The following is an 18,730-nucleotide window of genomic DNA, read 5'->3' as shown; positions in this document are numbered from 1 at the left end:
CAGCAGTTTTACTCAGTTCTTAAGTTTCCACGACTACTTCAGCAACTCTGACATGGAAGCATACAGCCACGTCCTTCTGTGTAGACATTTCTGATCTCTGTAGGCCTCTTGCACTGAAAGTCGGCCAGGAAAGCATATTTCCTCTCCTAGTTCCCAGTAAGTTCAACACCTCCACCTTTGCCTTCATCATGGTCAAGTTCACCATCTTTGGTTGACGCACAGATGTTGGCAGCTAGAAATACGTCACTTTACGTGATAGGAACACATAGAACCTGAGACCAGCTCCTCTCATGGCACCTCCTCATTTCTAGGCCAAGAGTGAACAGGTGGTGAAAAGAATTACCCATGCACTGCAGACAGGTGTATTTGTGGACTCAGGTTTCAAGTTCACACAGATGCCACAACTCCAGTGTGTCCCATGGGAAGCAGCCTCTGCCGGCTGTACTGCAGGGGCAGCAGGCGTCCACTTTATAAGCCACGATGAACACTGACGCACCCAGACCCAAGTACGGCTGGGGAGGAGGGATTCCATGAAGGCAAACACTCCTCCACCAGAGAATCAAGACAAAAGCCACACTTGGAAAATCCATTTGCCAAGAACTGGTTCACCCCACGTGTGAAGCCCTTTGCCATCCTGTTGAGAACACAGTCAGAGGCCAGAGCTGGGCAGGTGTGGATGTGGAGGACTCCTCCCCTCTGTCCGGACCACCTGCAGCTCTGGTGGTCCCCCAGAGGCCCCCGCTCAGTCTCACCAGGAGGCAAGCGGCTGAGGACCAACAAGCAGGCTCGGCGGGGGTACTGGACGGACACTGAGAGCGGTCCTAAAGGAATGCCATGGAGGTAAAAATACAAGTCTATACCAAAGTCTTTATTTTAACATTTAAAAGAAAGAATCACATGTTCATTCCGACAGCTTTACCAGACTGGGCCACCCGATAAGTTACACGCACACAGGGACTTGGAAAGTTATTGCACAGATTTTCAACGGGTCGAGTCAGGACCAAGCAGCCGCCCTACCCCACAGCCAGGCTGCAAGTCCATCTTCCACAAGGACACCTTACTCAAAACAGGCTGCAGGGTGGCTGCACTTGAACCTTGCCTCCAGACTGATTATATAACCACGGCTCCCACTGCAGTGTCGTGTCTGCAGAGGCGGAGCTCTGAACTGGGAGGCCGAGCGCTGCCTGCTCATCAACAGTGTTTCCTGTAGCATCTCGATGGCAGGCAGGCAGCAGGGAGATACGCCAGCAGCCTGTTCCGGGCAGATTATCAGCAGCCCTGTCTCAAGGATTTCTGCCCCCAAAGATTCTTAAGATTGTTTGCTAGCTGATTCTTTTTTTTGACTACTCGATGGTTTTGAATTTGCCGTGATCCAGGGGTGTTCAAGTACTTCTTTGAGGGTGGGCCGCTGGCTGGGATTATGCTTCAGCAGTCTGGAAATGAGGTCCCTGGCTCCCTCTGGCACAAAGTCAGGGAATGTGAATTCCACCTGGGTAAGTGTACAATAAGTGACAGAGTCACAAACGTGGCTAAGAGAGAAAAGGATAAATATTCAGATCGTAGCCTAAAGTCAAGGCTGATAAGGAAGGAGTTCTAACAGAATGATGGGCCCTTTCTAGTGATGTCTTACCCGTGATATTCTTTTGTAGGTCTCTTGGTATGTGTTTGCCTCAAAAGGAGGCTTCCCAACTAGAAATTCATAGCAAAGCACCCCAAGGCTCCAGAGATCCACCTTCTCATCATGCATCCGGCCTTCAATCATCTCAGGCGGCAAGTAGTCCAGGGTACCGCAGAGGGTGGTTCTCCTAAAAACGGAGGCAGGTTCAGGTTGACGTGCTTCTGTTTCTGATGCACAACAGCTGCTCAAAATCACCAACCATTACACTAACGTTGAGTGCTTTTCCTAGGCTAGATCCTGTGCTACGAAGCAGGTACTATTATAAATCCCCACTTTTAGACAGGGAGATGTACAAGATCTCACAGCTAGCAATCAAGCTGCACTCCAAATCTGTCCAACTCCAGACCTTCCTTAAATGATATAAAATATAGGATTTAAAGTATCACCACTATAAAATTTTGTGGACAACTAGGGAAATTTGAACATGGACTAAATAGCAGATATTAACAAGGCTGTTAATTTTCTCAGGCGTGATAATGGTTGTGATTATACAGGACGATGTCCTTATTTTTAGGACATGCACACTGAAGCACTCAAAGGACAAAGCACGTTGTCTGCAACTTATAAGTAGACGACACACCCAACATGGCAAAATGTTAACAACTATTTGAGTGTAGGCACTGGATAGACAGGTGACCAATTCAGCACGTCTGTATGTTGTTTTTATAACAGAGGTTGGAAACAAACATCAAAACAGGAGCAAAGACCATGCAGGTTTTGCTGGTTTATATCAGTTATTCTTTGCCTGGTGCCCAGTGAGCGCACAAATCCTCGCTCGACTGCATGGTGACCCAGGATTAAGGAGCTACCTCTCCAGACATCTAGCCTCTCTTCACCACTGAGATTCAGGAGACGGCCCGAATCGGGGGGTTCTCAAATGACAGCACAATATCGCAGGAGCTCTTACAGTTACCAAGGTACAGGAGGCGAGGAAAAGTGACCAACATTTATAGTGTCCTCTTCAGAAAAGGATCGGCTACCTTTCCTATCACGATGACACCACTGGGAGGGTTAAGGTACAGTTTAGCCCTGCGATGCCACGAAGCCAGGTGCCAACAGCTCCCACCCGCAGCAGACCAGCAGCTTTTTTTTTCTTTTTTTTAAACAGAGACTGCAGCAGCAGGTTCAGTGCCTTGCTGGAAACAATTAGGAGTGGTCTGTAACAAAAACAAAGCTCCCCACGCCCAGTGGCATCTATTTTAGACCACACAATTTTTTTCAACTGGCTTTAAGGTAATCTGGCTAAAACTTTTTAAAGACCTACCCCAAAGTCGACAAACTCTTATTGGTGGATGTATGCTTTTAAATGCCCCACTTCACACGTGGTTCCAAAAGCTCATTTAAACTCCACTTAAATTTTAAAAAGGAGAAAATGTTTTAGCTCCGTTGACAAAGTTCACTTAAATTGTTTCATTAGGTTGATCTCTCCACTTTAAGAGGAGACAGGAAGGGACTGTTCTGTTGACAAACAGAGGATGAAAGAATCTTTGCCCCACACCCTGAAAGCTCCATCCAAACCAGTTTGGTTCCTTTAAGTTCCCTGAAGAACCGTGCTCTTGGTTCTAGATCTTTGCAAGCGATGCCCTCAGAAACTTCTGTCTCCTGGTCCGGGAAGCAGTGGAGTCTCCCTCACACCAGTCAGTCAGGTGTTACTGACCCTGTACACATGCTGCACTTCACCTGTCATACACCTGTCATATCTTTTACTTATTTGTCCCCTTCATTAGTCTCTAAGGACATTATGCATCTTTTAACCCCAGGCTTAGGACAGGATAAACAGCCCAAAATGGCTGCAGAATAAAAACGTTCTTGAAGACACTAGTTTACTATCAGGCCTAAGTTACACCAAAGTACGTGTGTCAGTTACCTGCCCCAACTCAGCACACATCTATACTTTACGTATTTTACTATTTAGCTCATGATTAGCCCCTGGGCTTTTGCTAAACCAAACAAACAAGTTCCACGTCTGAAGTTACATACCTGGAAGATGGGGCATGTACTGACCACCCAAAATCTGCAATCTTAAGCTCTCCGGATGATCCAAGGAGCAGGTTCTCTGGCTTAATGTCTCTATGAATAACTCTCTTTGAATGACAGTAAGACAGGGCATTTGCCAATTCTGTGATATACTATTCAAAAAAAAAAAAAAAGTATTGAAAGTCTGTGTTTTAGATTTACATAACACAATTTTAGACATCTCTTCTGAAAGGAAACCCAACATAGATTTTAACATGTTTCGTAGATTTTTAAAGCCAAAACTAGAGACAATGGATGACTCTACAAGAAAACAAACCAATTTAGTGTGCAGCATTAAGTACAAGTGATTCTGTGCTACGTTATTTGCTCACACAGCAGATGTGATATTGAAAGACAGGAAAACACCAAGACAGCACTACATCCCCACGTGGCAATATATGGCCCAGCAGCAATGAATTAAGACAATATTGAAAAACTGGTATAAATTAGGGAGTCAGACGTGTAAACGGTTTTTAACATTTAAAACAAAAACTCTTAAGTACAGACCATTCCCATTTTTAAACCAAGGCCAATTTACAACAAAAGGATTTGTCTGAAGCTAAAATTCTACTCTAAGAGCACCGGAGGAAAAAAATCCTGAACAATAAACTGAGAGCAGCTGTCCTGGCACGTTAAGTAGTGGGCTAAATTTGGTGACACACTACATAGTAATTCATTAGTCAGCTTCAAAGTACACAAGCAAGTCAGTCCTCTCGTTCGTTTTGTTTCCATTTCAACTAAAAGACCTAGCAAGCAGGTCCAGAATTTGCTTTAACATATAAATAAGAATGGTTTTATAGTATACTGAAAGAATATATTTAGCTCTGACTTAAGTTAGAGAAGTGTTTGTTTCCCAAAAGTAACTCTAGACAGGACTGAACATTATTTTATACCAAAAAAGGTGTACTAAACAAATGGGTAGAAACCAGATGTTATCGTCAGAAAGGACATTTTTCATTATTTTCAGCCAAAGCCAGAGACCAAAATTTAGACCATAATAAACTGAAAGTGAAGGCAAAGAAAGCTCGTCTCCTGCACCAAAGTTGGGTTGATGATGCTCTAGGAGCACACGTTACAATTCCGGGGGGCAACAGGCTGTGCCTGCTCAAACCTCGGCAAGAACCAGAGCTCTCTGGCACCCAGCTCCCTCCACACCTCCCACGTTAGATTGTGGGTACACATAAAGGTCCCTAACACTTCTCTAGAATGTTTTATTTTAATTAATCAGAAAAGAAAAACAGGTGCGTATATATATCTCCAAACTACTAAGGAATCTAGAAAGAACCAATCTTTTCTTTCAAAGAGCTATCTGTTTACACCAAAGTAAACTCCATCTGCACTGAAGAAAACTGAGTACTACAAATATTAATTGTCAATTAAATAAGAAACTAGTTTGGTTAACTAATATTTAAAAAGCAAATAAAATAGATTCCTACTTACCCAAAGGGCAAATATTTAAGTTTAAAATAGTACGTCCTCGTTGCACAGACAGGACCGGAGGGTCATTCACCGATAGTGCTGTGATTTCAGCAGAAGATAAAAGTAAAACCACCTGAACTTAATGCCACTTACATGAATGCCAAAAAGAAAATGAGTGTACATACTACCCAGAGACCTCCACCAAGAAACAGAACAAAGTAACCACCATTCAGCAGGCCCATCATCGGCTAATTCAACAAAAAACAGCCCAAATTAAGACTCAGCTTCTTCAAACAATTTTCACACAATAAAGGAGAGTAGAATTCTTTGGGGGGGGGGCGCAAAACAAAAACCTGATAATGTTGAACTTTATTAAGATTAAAAACGTCTGCCCCCGGGGCTTCCCTGGTGGCACAGTGGTTGAGAATCTGCCTGCCAGTGCAGGGGACACGGGTTCGAGCCCTGGTCCGGGAGGACCCCACATGCCACGGAGCAACTAGGCCCGTGAGCCACAACTACTGAGCCTGCGCGTCTGGAGCCTGTGCTCCGCAACAAGAGAGGCCGCGACAGTGAGAGGCCCGCGCACCGCGATGAAGAGTGGCCCCCGCTCGCCACAACTGGAGAAAGCCCTCGCACAGAAACGAAGACGCAACACAGCCAAAAATAAATAAATAAATTAATTAATTAAAAAAAAAAAAGTCTGCCCCTGAAAAACACAGTTAAGAGACTAAAAACACGAGCCACAGACTGGGAGAAAACGTGATAAAGGACACATATCACAAATACACACGAACCCTTAAAACTCAGTAAGACAACAACAAAAATATTTAATGGGCAAAAGATCTGAAGAAACACCTCAAAGATGATATACAGATGACAAACACATTAAAAGATGCTCAACATTGTACGTCATTAGAGAACTGCAAATTAAAACAGTGAGGCACCACTGTACACCTACTGGAATGACTGAAATCCAAAAAGCTCAACACCACCAGCTGCTGGTAAGGAGCAACAGGAACTCTCATTCATGGGTGGGAATGCCAGGATGGTGTATCCATTTTGGAAGACAGTTTAACAGTTTCTTAAAAGCTAAATGTAGTCTTACCATACAAGCCAGCAATCGCACCCCTAAGTATTTACCCAGCCAGTTTGAAAACCTATGTCCCACAAAAACCTGCATGCAATTGTTTATAGCAGCTTTACTCGTAATCACCGAAAACTGGAAGAAACCAAGATGCCCTTCAGTAGGTGAAGAGATAATAATGGAACAGTATTCACCAATAGAAAGAAATGAGCTATCAAACCCTAAAAAGATACAGATGAATCTCAAATGCATACAGTTGTTTCCCACAGGGTAACTGGTTAACAATGCTACCACTACACATGAACACTGGAATTGAACAGATAAATGGATGGCGGAGGGTGGAACCCAAGTTTCTCAATGTTGGGGTGGAGGTTACAGATAAGCAAGGGAGGAGGGTAAAATGATCCATGCGATGATGGCCTCATGTTTTGCTTAATATAGATACGGATGGATAAATATAGAAATACTTTTAGATACATGCATTTACATGGATTACTATACACATATTTCCTTGCTTTCTGTCAGCTGAAAGCCTAGAAGTAATGACACTCAGTAGCAATGGTCATATCCAGCGCCCAGATCTTGGTTTCTAATAACATTTTCCAGTAAAAGGAACCAAAGCTCCGTGGAGAAATAACAAATTCTAAGACGGGGGTAGGAAATGTACAAGATGAAGCTGGAACATCTTGTAGCACCAGGAAACAAGAAAGTGCTTTTACATGCACGCACACACACAATGATAGGGACATATCCAAAGGACACAGGAACCACGAGAGAGCTCCCAGTGACCAAGACTGGAACAATGAGAGCAAAGTGGTATTAGATTATACTCAATGTATAAAATAATCCATAAGTCCATGTTAATAAAGGATTGACTACATTTTCTGACTATTTTAACATCATTGTGCCTTTGGTGTGGATATCTGTTGTTGTTATATGTCTTTTATGTCTATGGATTAATTTTGTCTGGTGAATCAGAGGATTTATATCATTTATCAAATCTGGAAAATTCCCAGCCATTATCACTTCAAACATTACCTTCTGCCCATTTCTCTATTATTTTTTCCTTCAGGATTACAAAATTTATTACCAAATTTATATAAGAAGTAAACATTACTTCCAAATGTCAAAAATAAATAAATAAATAAAAATGAGTGAGTAAATAAATAGTGGAGAATAGAGAAATATCTGGTACAGAATTCCAAATAACTTATGTCGATACCCTGCCCTATAGGAGATGAAACATAACCCCCCCATGGGCTGTTCCTCTGAAAGGACAGAGCATGCAAAGGGAGAAAAAGAGTAACTTTACAGTGGAGAAACCTGACAAACACTACCTCAGCCAGGTGGTCAAGGCCGATGCTCAGGGATGAGCCAGGTTAATAGTATGTACCCTTGATACGAGAATGCATTTTACCTCTGATCTTCCTCTCAAAAACCCATAACCCTAATCTAATCATGAGACACTAAAGAAATCTGGATGAAGTATGGATTTCAGTCAATAGTTATGTACCAGTATTGGTTCATTAGTTATGACAACTGTACCACACTGATAAAATATAAATAGGAGAAATTAGGTGTGTATTAATAGGAGAAAGTAAGTCTGTACTATCTTCAGTTATTCTATAAGTCTAAAAACTAATCTAAAACAAATTTTTCTTTTTTTTTTTTAAAGGGAGCAACTATACATTTCCACAGAAACAGCTGTGGAAACCAACCACAATATTCCCCTTGGTACCTGATTTTATCTGTATATAAAAGGTACACCTAAGCTATTTTGATTTTTCCATTTCAAATATTTGATCTGATTAAGCTATCTTCCCGTGAGACAAAACCCCCTCTATTATATAATGAAAGGTACACTGCTAGGTAGGACAGGTATAGAGGAAACAGAACTAGTCTGGACAACAAATGAAAACTTACAGTAGCAGCTCTCTGCTCATCAAACTTTGACAGTTTCTGAAGTTCTCTATAGACAGCTCCGAGGGGTGCATATTCCAGAATTAGGTAGACTCTGGTAGCATCATGGAAGTAACCATACAGCCTGAGAATATTTGGATGCCTGCAACGAAGGACGAACACTCTAACACCTGGTTTTGGAGCTGATATGTACTGAGTATCAAACAAATCCTCATGTGAAACCAGTGGTGAAAACTGCTGCTGGCCACAGATCCCACCTTCCACCCCCCTTGAGAATTTGAAACTACAGACCCACTGTAAGAAAAAGATGTACACTGCCATCAATTTACATGCATTTCAAGGTATTAATGGACCTTGGGTTTCGTTAAGACTATTGCCTTCCTTTAGGCCATCTATATTCTTAGGTGGGGAAAGAATTCAGATAAATATTAAGTCTCTGCAAATTGGGAAAAAAAAGAAAGACATGGCATTCCCACAGTACTTGAAACCCAAATACCATGAGACAGACAACACAGGCAGCGTTCACGAATGGCACGGGATGTGCTGCTGACAGCTTTGGGCAGCTGAGCACAGGCTATCTGTTTTTTTGTTTGGCTTTTTTTTTTTTTAAATTCACTGAAAGCAAAAAGAAAAAGATCCACTGGCCAAAGTCAACCTGTAGGCTGCCAGTTTGCAACCTGGACTCAGAATAAAAGGTATCATTCCCTTTAATTATCCACCAAAACAAAACAAAACAAGAACACCTCCGGTAAATTACTCCATCAACAAAACAAACCTTCAAGCGATTTTTCAGGACCTCGGCACTTAAGTCTAGTGAATTTAGTCACTCTCTGCAGTACTACAGAGCCAGCCTTCTACAAAGAAGTTTACAGTCATTTAACTCTTAAAGTTCTGTACACCACTCTCCTGGACATCAATCTGAAAACTTACCTAAGGTGGGACTGTATTTCTACTTCCCTCCTCAGCTGATGCTCAACTCCTGCTTTCTCCAACTGAGCTTTAAATAATACCTTAAGAGCCAGGATAAACTTGCTTTGTTTTTCTCTCGCCAAGTAAACATTACCAAACTTCCCTTTACCCAGCGGACGACCAATTTCAAAATCTTCCAAAGCCCACTGCCTTCTAGGAAAGAATTGAACATTTTAAAATGTGAAGAAAACACATCTTTTCTAACAATGTATATTAGTGAGTAGTAGACATCCTATAAATTTTATATTCAAAGTTGTATTGACTATGTACCCTCTGCAAGAACCAAACCAATAACCACAATTAATGAGTCACCACAGACCACCATGCCCCCACCCGCCATCAGCTGAGTGACTCTGTGACAAGGAACAACCTGGACTGTTAGAGCTGAAGCACTCGCTGGAAAGTGTCCCAAGGCAGTACTACGCTCTGGAGCACAGACCTATTAACAACAACACTTAGGACCGTAAGAAGGATTAGATGAGTAATTGGAGAGGGAAAAATGCTGCAGAACCACCTGCGAGCCTCTTTCAAACCAAGCACAGCCTCCTCCAGCCCCGGAGATGTGAACATTCTCAGCTGGAGAACAACCACTCTGGTTAAGCAAGCGGGATGGAGGCCACAGGGCAGTGGGGTGAGAACCATTGGATGTAGATTCTCAGAAAGCCTCCGGTAGGCGCTAGAGCAAAAGAGGCTGTGGGTTCATTCCTGGCTCCTATCACATTCTAGAATCTAGACAGTTCAGAGACTGAGAGCAGGGGAAAATACAGCCAAGCTTTATTATGAGGAACAAGTATAATAATTCTATCAAAACTTTCAAAATACTCAGACAGTCATGTATTAGTCCATAGCTCTGCAATAGGACCACATTTTGTTGTTGTTTTTTTTAACTTCCACCTCTTTACTAGAATAGAAAAAAGTATAGAAGCATACGTAAACCATATGTAGTAGTTACTTCTGAAGGTAGAGAGGAATTTTTACTTCACACATTTCTGTAACAGATTCATACAAGTCATTTCTAAATTTGGAAAGCAGTAAGAAAAACTCGGGTCCCTAATAAACATCCATCATTAAAATTCCTTCTCCCTTTTTTTAAAGATTGGAAATTTGAAACATCTATATTTTCTAAGTGAAAATACAGTATAAAGACCTATTTTAAAAGTGTTCCCATAACTAAATTCGCAATTAAATGGTGTATTCTAGTAGAATGGTGGCACAGAACTCTGTAAACAAGATAAAACTTACCTTTTTGATTCTTCATTTTTCTGTTTTGATGCCGCTTCCTTTTCAGGATTATTTCCTAGATAGAGTAAGTTAAAAACCTGTTTTTAGAATAACTATACAGAATAAGTTAAAAATATTTGATTAGAGATGAATCAAAGTATAGCCACCAAAATATTAGTGTATGTCCAGAATGATAGACCTGAACTATTTCTAGTTTTATTTATTTATTTTTTTTAAAAGGGACTTCCCTGGTGATCCAATGGTAAATAATTCGCCCTGCAGTGCAGGGGATGCAGGTTCTATCCCTGGTCGGGGAAGTAAGATCCCACATGCCGAGGGGCAACTAAGCCCATGCGCCACAACTACTGAGCCCATGCAACCTGGAGCCCGTGCACCACTACCAGAGAAGAGAAAACCAGCGTGCTGCAACGAAAGATCCCGTGTGCCTCAACGAAGATCCCGCGTGCCAAAACTAAGACCCAACGCAGCCAAAATAAATAAATAAAATATTTTTTAAAAAGACTACTACACTGTAACCTGACTCCTGCCATTCCAAGTCTTTATAGAACTTCGAGAGTAAAGACAAGCAGATATGTATAGCTAGGCCCTTAGATAATCTCCGTGAAGCCTCAGTTTCTAAATGAAGAGCTTCTAAAGCAGAATTACCAATCTTCCCATCCATTACAAGCTCCCATCTCGTCACCTTTTCCCCAGGAGGTGGGCCAGCCAGCTGTCCATTTGTTACAGACAACGTGCAACAAAGCATAAGCCAACCACCACCCTCCTTCCACTGTATTGGTGGCCAAGGGGAAATTACATGGGACATTTCCACTTGTCTATTTCCAGCACTTCAAACTGTTAACAGCAGCACATTTTGCTCTGGTCAGGTATTTGAATTCAGGCCTCAACTGGACTCTTCCCCTCCCTGGTTCACAGTCTCAGTTAAGGCCACCAGTGATAACCACCACCCCCATGTCCGGTTTATTGCCCAGTTCTGTCAAGTCTGCATCCTAAGTGAGCTCTCGGATTTGTCTGCACCACTCCATCCTGGCTGTCTTCGAATAAGTTAACACATTGAAGTCTTAGCTTCCTCCTCCCCAAAACCAAGTTAAAAACCATGGCTGCCTTTGTAGAGTGGTTACGAGTACAGAATGACACAACGCGGATGAAGGAAGCCTGCTGTGTGGGCGCTCACACCTGGTAAATGCTAACTATTAGCACCGACCCGCTCCGCCTAGGTCAGGCCGCTGACCCCAAACCACAGTGGCTTCCCTCCTACCTGGTACCCCTGGGTCCAGCAACGCTACTCTCCAATTCACGCCCCACATTCAGATGAACTTTCTATAAAGGCAAGTCAGCCCGTCCTCCGCTCAAAAACCTTCCAGCAGCTTCCCAGTGCACACGGGATGGAGCCCCACTCACCGCGGCCAGCAGTGCCCACCTTGACCTGACCTGGCCCGCCTCAGTCCACCCACTCCCCACGCCCGGCACTTCCCTCCACGCCCCAGAACCCTGGAGCTGTTCAGCTCCAAGAGTACCTGCTACAAGAACCCCATCCCTCCCCTCCGCCCCTAATATGCAATCAAAGAACACGGCCCTGGTGCTGTGTCCTCCCCGGCTGCCAACTCTTCCTTGAGGGTGGGAGTCCGGCCTGGCCCACGGCAGACACTGGTACTTCACCCGGACACCAGATTTTCTCCCCGTCCTCAGTAGAACATGACGTAAAAGCTAGGGTTCCAAACAGTAAACACACGTCTACACACTTGCTTTTTTAGCAACTGAAAAGAACGGCTCTCCAATGAGCCTCAGAGCGCTGATTACCAGGTGCTGGGAGCTGGGGCTGCTCGCTCTTTTGGGTATTACTCAGCGGCCTGGAGACAGGACGAGGGGCGCTGGCTGCCTGCGCCGGCTTCTGCTTCAGGGGCTGTACGGGTTTTTGGCTGGAGACAAGCTTTTGCACTTGTGAAGGAACACGCTGCGAGGAATTTGAAGGACACAAGACCCGCTGAGCCTGGCCACTGTTCGCAGACACTGGATTCTGAGAAGGAAATTGCTGAGTCACCGGAACACGTTTTGGGCCATCACCAAGTGGAACTGTCGTCTAGATTGAGGAGGAAAAAGGAACTTTATGGTCTCCATGAGCGAAAGCTGAATATCATGAGAGTATTCCAAAAGTCTGTTTTCCAATATAAGAAAATGAGTGTCACTCACTGATAACAGACGGAAGGGGAAAGCGATTTAATCAGCACTTCCAGAGCATACAGTCGGTATACGGCTGCAACACCTGAATGACACCGCCTCCCCTTCCCCAACAGCCACCCCTAGAAAGCACGCCCCCATAAACAAATGCTCGTGAACAAACTTTCATCGGAAAAGGGAGGCGTTAAACACTAAGAATTCACAATGACTTGGGAATGATTATTTAGCAAGAAGCTGCAATTTGGAAACTTTATACCAAAATCCCAATTCCAACAACATTTCTTTGACAATACCTATGTTTAGAAAAAAGACTGAAAGAAATACATCAAAATATTCAACAGTGATTATTCTTTTAATTAATTAATTAATTTTTGGCTGTGTTGGGTCTTCGTTTCTGTGTGAGGGCTTTCTCTAGTTGCGGCAAGCGGGGGCCACTCTTCGTGGCGGTGCGTGGGCCTCTGTTGTTGCGGAGCACAGGCTCCAGACGCACAGGCTCAGTAGTTGGGGCGCACAGGCCTAGTTGCTCCGCGGCATGTGGGATCTTCCCAGACCAGGGCTCGAACCCGTGTCCCCTGCATTGGCAGGCGGATTCTCAACCACTGCGCCACCAGGGAAGCCCTCAACAGTGATTATCTTTGAGTAAAGAAGTTTTGGAGAATTTCTGTACTTGCCAGATTTTCCACAAAAGCGAATTACTACTTTTTTTTTTTTTTTACAATAATGACCACAGTTTTAATAGTCCAAAATGCTAATTACTACTGATTTAGTAGTGTTTCAATTTCCAAGTGTTCAATACTGACAAAATGCATCTGAGGCAAAAGACAAAATAAACACAGGCTCTTCAAAAAGTTACTACCAAAATATATTATTTACATGCCTGTAAGTTGGATGTCACACGTTTCTAAAATACTTAAATTCTAAGGCCCTGAGCTAATCAAACACAGGGCAGGGGGCACTTCCTCTAGTTTCAGTGGAGGAAATTTCCTCATAAACAACAGTGCCAGAAGAGAAGCCTCAGAATCCATCACCAGCTTGCTGGTACAAGTGCTTTCCAAGAGAGGGTTTCCAACTTACAGGAAAAAGAGATTTGCTTCTGAAATTAGCAGCATCCACAACACAGCAGACATTCAGGCAGCAAAAAACATTTTAAACATCAAGCAATTTTCTTTTTATATAAATTTATTTATTTATTTATTTTTGGCTATGTTGGGTCTTCATTGCTGCGCACGGCCTTTCTCTAGTTGCGGTGCACGGGCTTCTCATTGCGGTGGCTTCTCTTGTTGCAGAGCACCAGCTCTAGAGCACAGGCTCAGTAGTTGTGGCGCACGGGCTTAGTTGCTCCGCGGCAGCTCGAACCCGTGTCCCCTGCATTGGCAGGCGGATTCTTAACCACTGTGCCACCAGGGAAGTGCCTAGAGCAATTTTTTTAAATGATTTTTATCATCAGAATTGAGAATCAAATACAGTGAACCAATTTAGCCTTTTTCTGGTTGGTCATTTTTACTTTCAGCCAGTAAAAAAGGCTAAGTATCCATTTTTCGAAGATGAAGACTTCTAAAACCAAACCCCTTCCCTCAAAAAAAAAAAAAAAACCCCAAAAAACAAGCAGTATTTATATTCTTCTAATTTCCTAGAAGGAAAAAAAAAAACCCGGGGATTACTTATATTAAAAGGATCTTTCTGTGAGAGACCCATTCACCTAACTGCTCCACAAATATTCATCAAATGCTAAGTAAGGGCCAGGGGGTCTCTCCTCCTGGATTCCAATCTACCCCAAGCTGAACTGAGCACCCCTCCTAGGAATTACTCAGGTTATATGTATATATAGTACGGTCCTGGCTCACACACCTACCCAGAAGGGCTCTAAGTTCTTTAAAGTCAAAGACCACGTGCTTTTCACCGTTGTGATCCCTGCACCTGACACAGAACCTGGCTCCAAGTGGGCTCCCAGGAAACGCCCACTGAACTGCTGCTCGACATTCCTCTAAAGCGTGAGCAGAACCAACTATGGCAAAGAAATTAATTTCTGGCAAGCAAGGAAGTGCGGGCAAGTATTAAGCACCTACTACGTACATCATTATCCAGCATGCAATGGAGCAATACAGATACTTAAACAGCTAACTGTAAGACAAAGCAGAGGAAATAAAAGTTTCGGTGAAAGAAGCAACGAAGTGTTATTGAATGCGTAGAAAAATGACTAATTCCCACCCAGGAACGTGGTAGAGGGATCTAAAGTTACAACCCAAAGTAAAGGTAAAAAGAATTCTAGATTTAAAACCCAATCTCAAACAACTATACCCCAATAAAAAATAATAATAATATAAATAAATAATAAAATAAAACCCAATCTCCCTTTGGGTTTTATAAATGTGACTTGAGATTACAGATTATTCGATTTACCTTAGGCCCCAAGATGCTGTTTTCTTTACATTTGTCCATGATGCCTGAAAAGAAAAAAGAACCACCTTTAACTTGTAAAAATCCACCTGCTTCCAAGTGTTATGCCGGATGAGGGTTATAAATCCTGATGAAAAAGCCTCAACATCACACAGAATTTTACATGTTTTGTCATCCAAATGAGGCTGATAAGGGAGCAATGTTTTGTTGCCTGATACCACGTGCAGGCGTGGGGGCCTTCCCCCGCACCTCACACACTGCAGCCTGCCCCTCCCCAATACTCAGACTTCACTCCTGAACCGCCCTGTCCTGCCCCATGGTCTCTCTAATGGACCACTTCCATCACTGTACAAGCCAGCTTCCACACCTGCCGCCTTCAGAATAAAAAAGGTCCTCTTTACCCCAAAACTGACTCAAGCTATGACCACATCTCTGGCCTCCCCTTTCAACAGCAAAGCTCTGCAGGTCTCTACCACTTCCCTCACGCTGCCACAAGCTCCCTCCCACAGGGCTTTTATCCCCACCGCCAGCCCAGCTCCAGACTGACCCCTGCTGTTGCTAAACCCAAAGGTCAATTCTCGGCCTTCCTCGAACGCGCATTCCCTGCGTTCCAGGGGATCCTGCTCCCTTTTTCCACTCCTTTCTTCGCTCAGCTCGCAGATTTGCCTTCACCTTACTTCTGTCCCACCGCAACCGCCTTTGCTGATCAGCCTCACGTGTACCACCAATCTCAGTGTCTGGGGTGACGCCGGAATGGACTCCGCAGGTCTCCATCTACACCTGCCTAGGGCCCCAGGGCTCTGAACATCTTTATCAAGAGACCTCGAATTTGCGTCTCCTGCCCTCCCCTCTCCTGCGACTGCCAGGCTCTCTAACAACCTGCTCAGGATCCCCCAGGAAGGTCTGCCAGGCGTCTCAACCCAACACACCAAATGAAACCTCTTCTCTCCGGCACACTTCTTTTCCCCTTTGCCATGGGGAATGCCCAGAAACACTTCTTTCCCAACTACACTCACTCCCTCGGTGAGCTCATCCCGTCTCCTGGCCTTCAGTACCATCCACAGGCTGAGGATCCCCAAATTTCCATCGGAACTCTGACCACCTGGTAATCTGAGAGCATCTCAATCTTAAACTGTCCCCAACTGAAGTCCTGCTCCCTTCCCCACCCCCATCTCCGGCAACCCGCTCTCTCGGACTGCGGACTGGGCTGCCCCCATCTCAGTAGACAGCAAATCCATCCTGCCAGTTGCTCAAGTCTAAAGTCTTCGCACAATCTTTTACACGGTTCTCCCTCAAACCCCTTATCTGATCCATCAGCATATCTTCAAAATCACTGCTCACAGCCTTTACTACTCCCACCTCGTCTAACCAGTTTTCTCTCCCCGCAATTATTTGCAAAGGGCTCCCAATGGTCACTCTGCTTCCACCCTTCTCCCATTAAGTCCATTCGCAACACTGTGCCCAATGATCCCATTAACAAGTCAGATATATGGTCCTTGGTTCAGAGGCCCCTCATGGTTGCTCAACTCAAAATTCAAAATCTTACTTGCACATATAGGCCTATAAAGTCTCACAGAATGTGGATCTTGACCACCTCTGTGACCGGATCTCCTCCTCTTGTCTATTGCACACCAGCCATTCAGGGCTCCTCCCTTTCCCTGGCAGATAAGTCCCCTGCCACAGGGCCTTTGCACTTCCTGTTCCCTCTACCTATGAGGCTCCTCCCTATAACAGAAGTGTGGCTGTTCCTTCATTTCATTCATGCTGAGATGTCCCTTTCAGATCATCTCTCTTTTACTTTTACTTAACACGTTACATAACATAATTTGTACTTGTTTACCATCTGAGTCCCCAGACTCAGATACCCAGCTACCTGCTCAGTATCTCTAAAGAAAGTAAGCTCCACAGGAGGAAGAGCTTAGTCCCATTTTGTTCACTGTTACCTCCCCAGAACATGCCTGGCACACAGTATGTACGCTCATCTTTTGGGAATGAATCAATCCATTAACAAAGCAGATCAGTAATAAAAAAAATAGTTTCTAACACTTAGGAAGTGTTAGAATCACTTCCTGTGAGTCAGGCACAACAACCTATCGAGTAAGTAGAACATAAACTCCAAGAAAGCAGAAACCTTTCTCTATTTCTCTTACTCAGATGCTCCCTATATTCTAGAATCCAATCAGAAAGCACTCTTCAGCCCCACGCTTTCACATCCACTTTATAAGTAATCAGATAACTCCACCTCGAAGACGGGACCAGGCTAAAGAGCCTGGAGTCCTTATATCAAACAGCCATTTAGACATAATAGACAAAAAAGAAAAGGAAATACATTCTCCTATTATGTGAATTTCACACACGCTCTGATGCTTTCTTCACTCTCCCTAACAGTTACAAGCAGCAGGCTCACGAGAGCACACAGGCCAATGAACACTGATTCAACAGTCTTCAACAGAAGCTACAGACATTCACTCCAATGTAATGCACTTTCCTTCTCAGGAAGAACAATAACGGAATGGAACGTGATTCTGATCCAGAAATTCTGGAGAAAGCCGCAAGAAGACTGCTTCTCAGGTGATTCTGGCCTGCAGCCCAGTTCAGGAGTCACATGTCCAGACGGCCTGCACAAGGTCCCTGCAGTTCAAACCAGAGATCCTACTAGTCTAAACAGCAAAACAGATTTAATAGCACTGTGGGTTGAGACTTTTCCTTCCTTCGTTAAACCTGCAAACGTCTGCACAGATGCAGGAGAGTGGAGAGGAAATGAGTATGTTGCTGAGAAGCATTTAGTTCAAAGAACTAGGAAGGCTAAGGATGAGAAGGAAACAGTGAAAGTCAAGGGTGATGGCTACATCTACATCAGGAGGACATGTGCTAGAAATGGAGACTTTCAGGCCCAACCCCAGACCTAACAACTAGATCCTGCATTTCAAAGACGCCCCCAGATGACCAGTATGTGGCTGGGCTAGACCACTAATTCTCAACGAAGCATAAGAATCACCTGCAGAGCTTGATATAAATACAGACACCTGAGTCCTACACCCAAGCGCTTCTGATCCCTTAGGTGGGTTCACATTTTTAACAAGGACGCTCAAATAATCCCGATAACGGTAGTCCAAGGTCTATGGTTTGAGAAGCACTGGCCCAGGAAGGCTTCTTTGAGGAAGTTAGTTATTTATTCACCCACTCATCCGTCCCGCCCGGACAAGGGCCTTTCCTGGCTAGTCTACCCAAAGTAGCCCCCGGTTCCTAGCGCTCATCCCTAGTGGAAGTTTTGCTAGTTCATCGTCTGTCTCCCCACCCCCCAGAACGTAAACTCCAAGACAGCAAAAACCTTCTGTACTTCCTTACCCAGGTGCTCAATGAACACGAGAATCCCATCAGAAAGCACCCCCCCAGAGCCTCCCCACCCACGCCACACAACCCAACGCACTCCAGGTGTTTAATAAACACCAGGCGGCATGTTACAGGGCGTCTGGGGACCCAGGAGCTGATGGGAGGGCGCTGGAAAAGCACGGGGGGACGCAGGGAGGAACTGGGGAACCAAGGGAGGCTTTCTCGCCCCGACCCTCCCCTCGCCGGCCCAGCGGCCCCAAAGACCGCTTCCCTCCCACCCACCCCCAAAGGCCACCCAGGGTCCTCCAGCCCGCCCCACAGAGATGCCCCAGGTCTACGTACCTACGGCCTCCCACCTCCAACCCAAAGCCTCCGAGTCCTCCTGAGAGCTCAGCCGTTAGGAGTCAAAGTCTTCATTTTAAATAGGAGTTAAACCCTCGAACCCGAAAGCTGATTGGTCGGGGCTAGAGAGGCGCTGCCTTTTCATTGGTTCA

The 18,730-nt window shown here is 44.4% G+C and overlaps 1 protein-coding gene across 2 annotated transcripts; it reads right to left on the bottom strand.

Moving 5' to 3' along the window:
* Positions 1 to 853: 853 nt before the first annotated feature.
* On the bottom strand, positions 854 to 18,660 carry AURKA (aurora kinase A). 2 transcript variants are annotated; one of them, XM_082600332.1, is made up of 9 exons: positions 18,579 to 18,660; positions 14,907 to 14,950; positions 12,129 to 12,408; positions 10,329 to 10,383; positions 9,048 to 9,239; positions 8,121 to 8,259; positions 3,659 to 3,807; positions 1,631 to 1,805; positions 854 to 1,489 (listed from the first exon to the last, which is right to left on the bottom strand). In XM_082600332.1, exons 2-9 carry the CDS (start codon positions 14,943 to 14,945, stop codon positions 1,310 to 1,312), a joined length of 1,209 nt encoding a protein of 402 aa, XP_082456458.1. In that variant the 5' UTR covers positions 14,946 to 14,950; positions 18,579 to 18,660; the 3' UTR covers positions 854 to 1,309. The 2 variants fall into 2 exon arrangements, with proteins under 2 accessions (XP_082456458.1, XP_082456459.1); XM_082600333.1 differs by having other exon boundaries at positions 9,048 to 9,236.
* Between the last annotated feature and the right edge of the window lie 70 nt (positions 18,661 to 18,730).

This window comes from Mesoplodon mirus (assembly GCF_964341445.2).
Source record: "Mesoplodon mirus genome assembly, chromosome: 15".
Classification (NCBI taxonomy): domain Eukaryota; kingdom Metazoa; phylum Chordata; class Mammalia; order Artiodactyla; family Ziphiidae; genus Mesoplodon; species Mesoplodon mirus.
This window is presented reverse-complemented; position numbering and strand designations above follow the sequence as displayed.

Excerpts from the sequence above, each read along its gene's own strand:
- AURKA (XM_082600332.1), bottom strand. The coding sequence starts at position 14,945 with ATGGACAAATGTAAAGAAAACAGCATCTTGGGGCCTAAG. Across the intron at positions 12,409-14,906 it reads ACAGCATCTTGGGGCCTAAG|ACGACAGTTCCACTTGGTGA; the intron begins GTAAATCGAATA and ends TCCTCAATCTAG. Across the intron at positions 1,806-3,658 it reads GTACATGCCCCATCTTCCAG|GAGAACCACCCTCTGCGGTA; the intron begins GTATGTAACTTC and ends CTCCGTTTTTAG.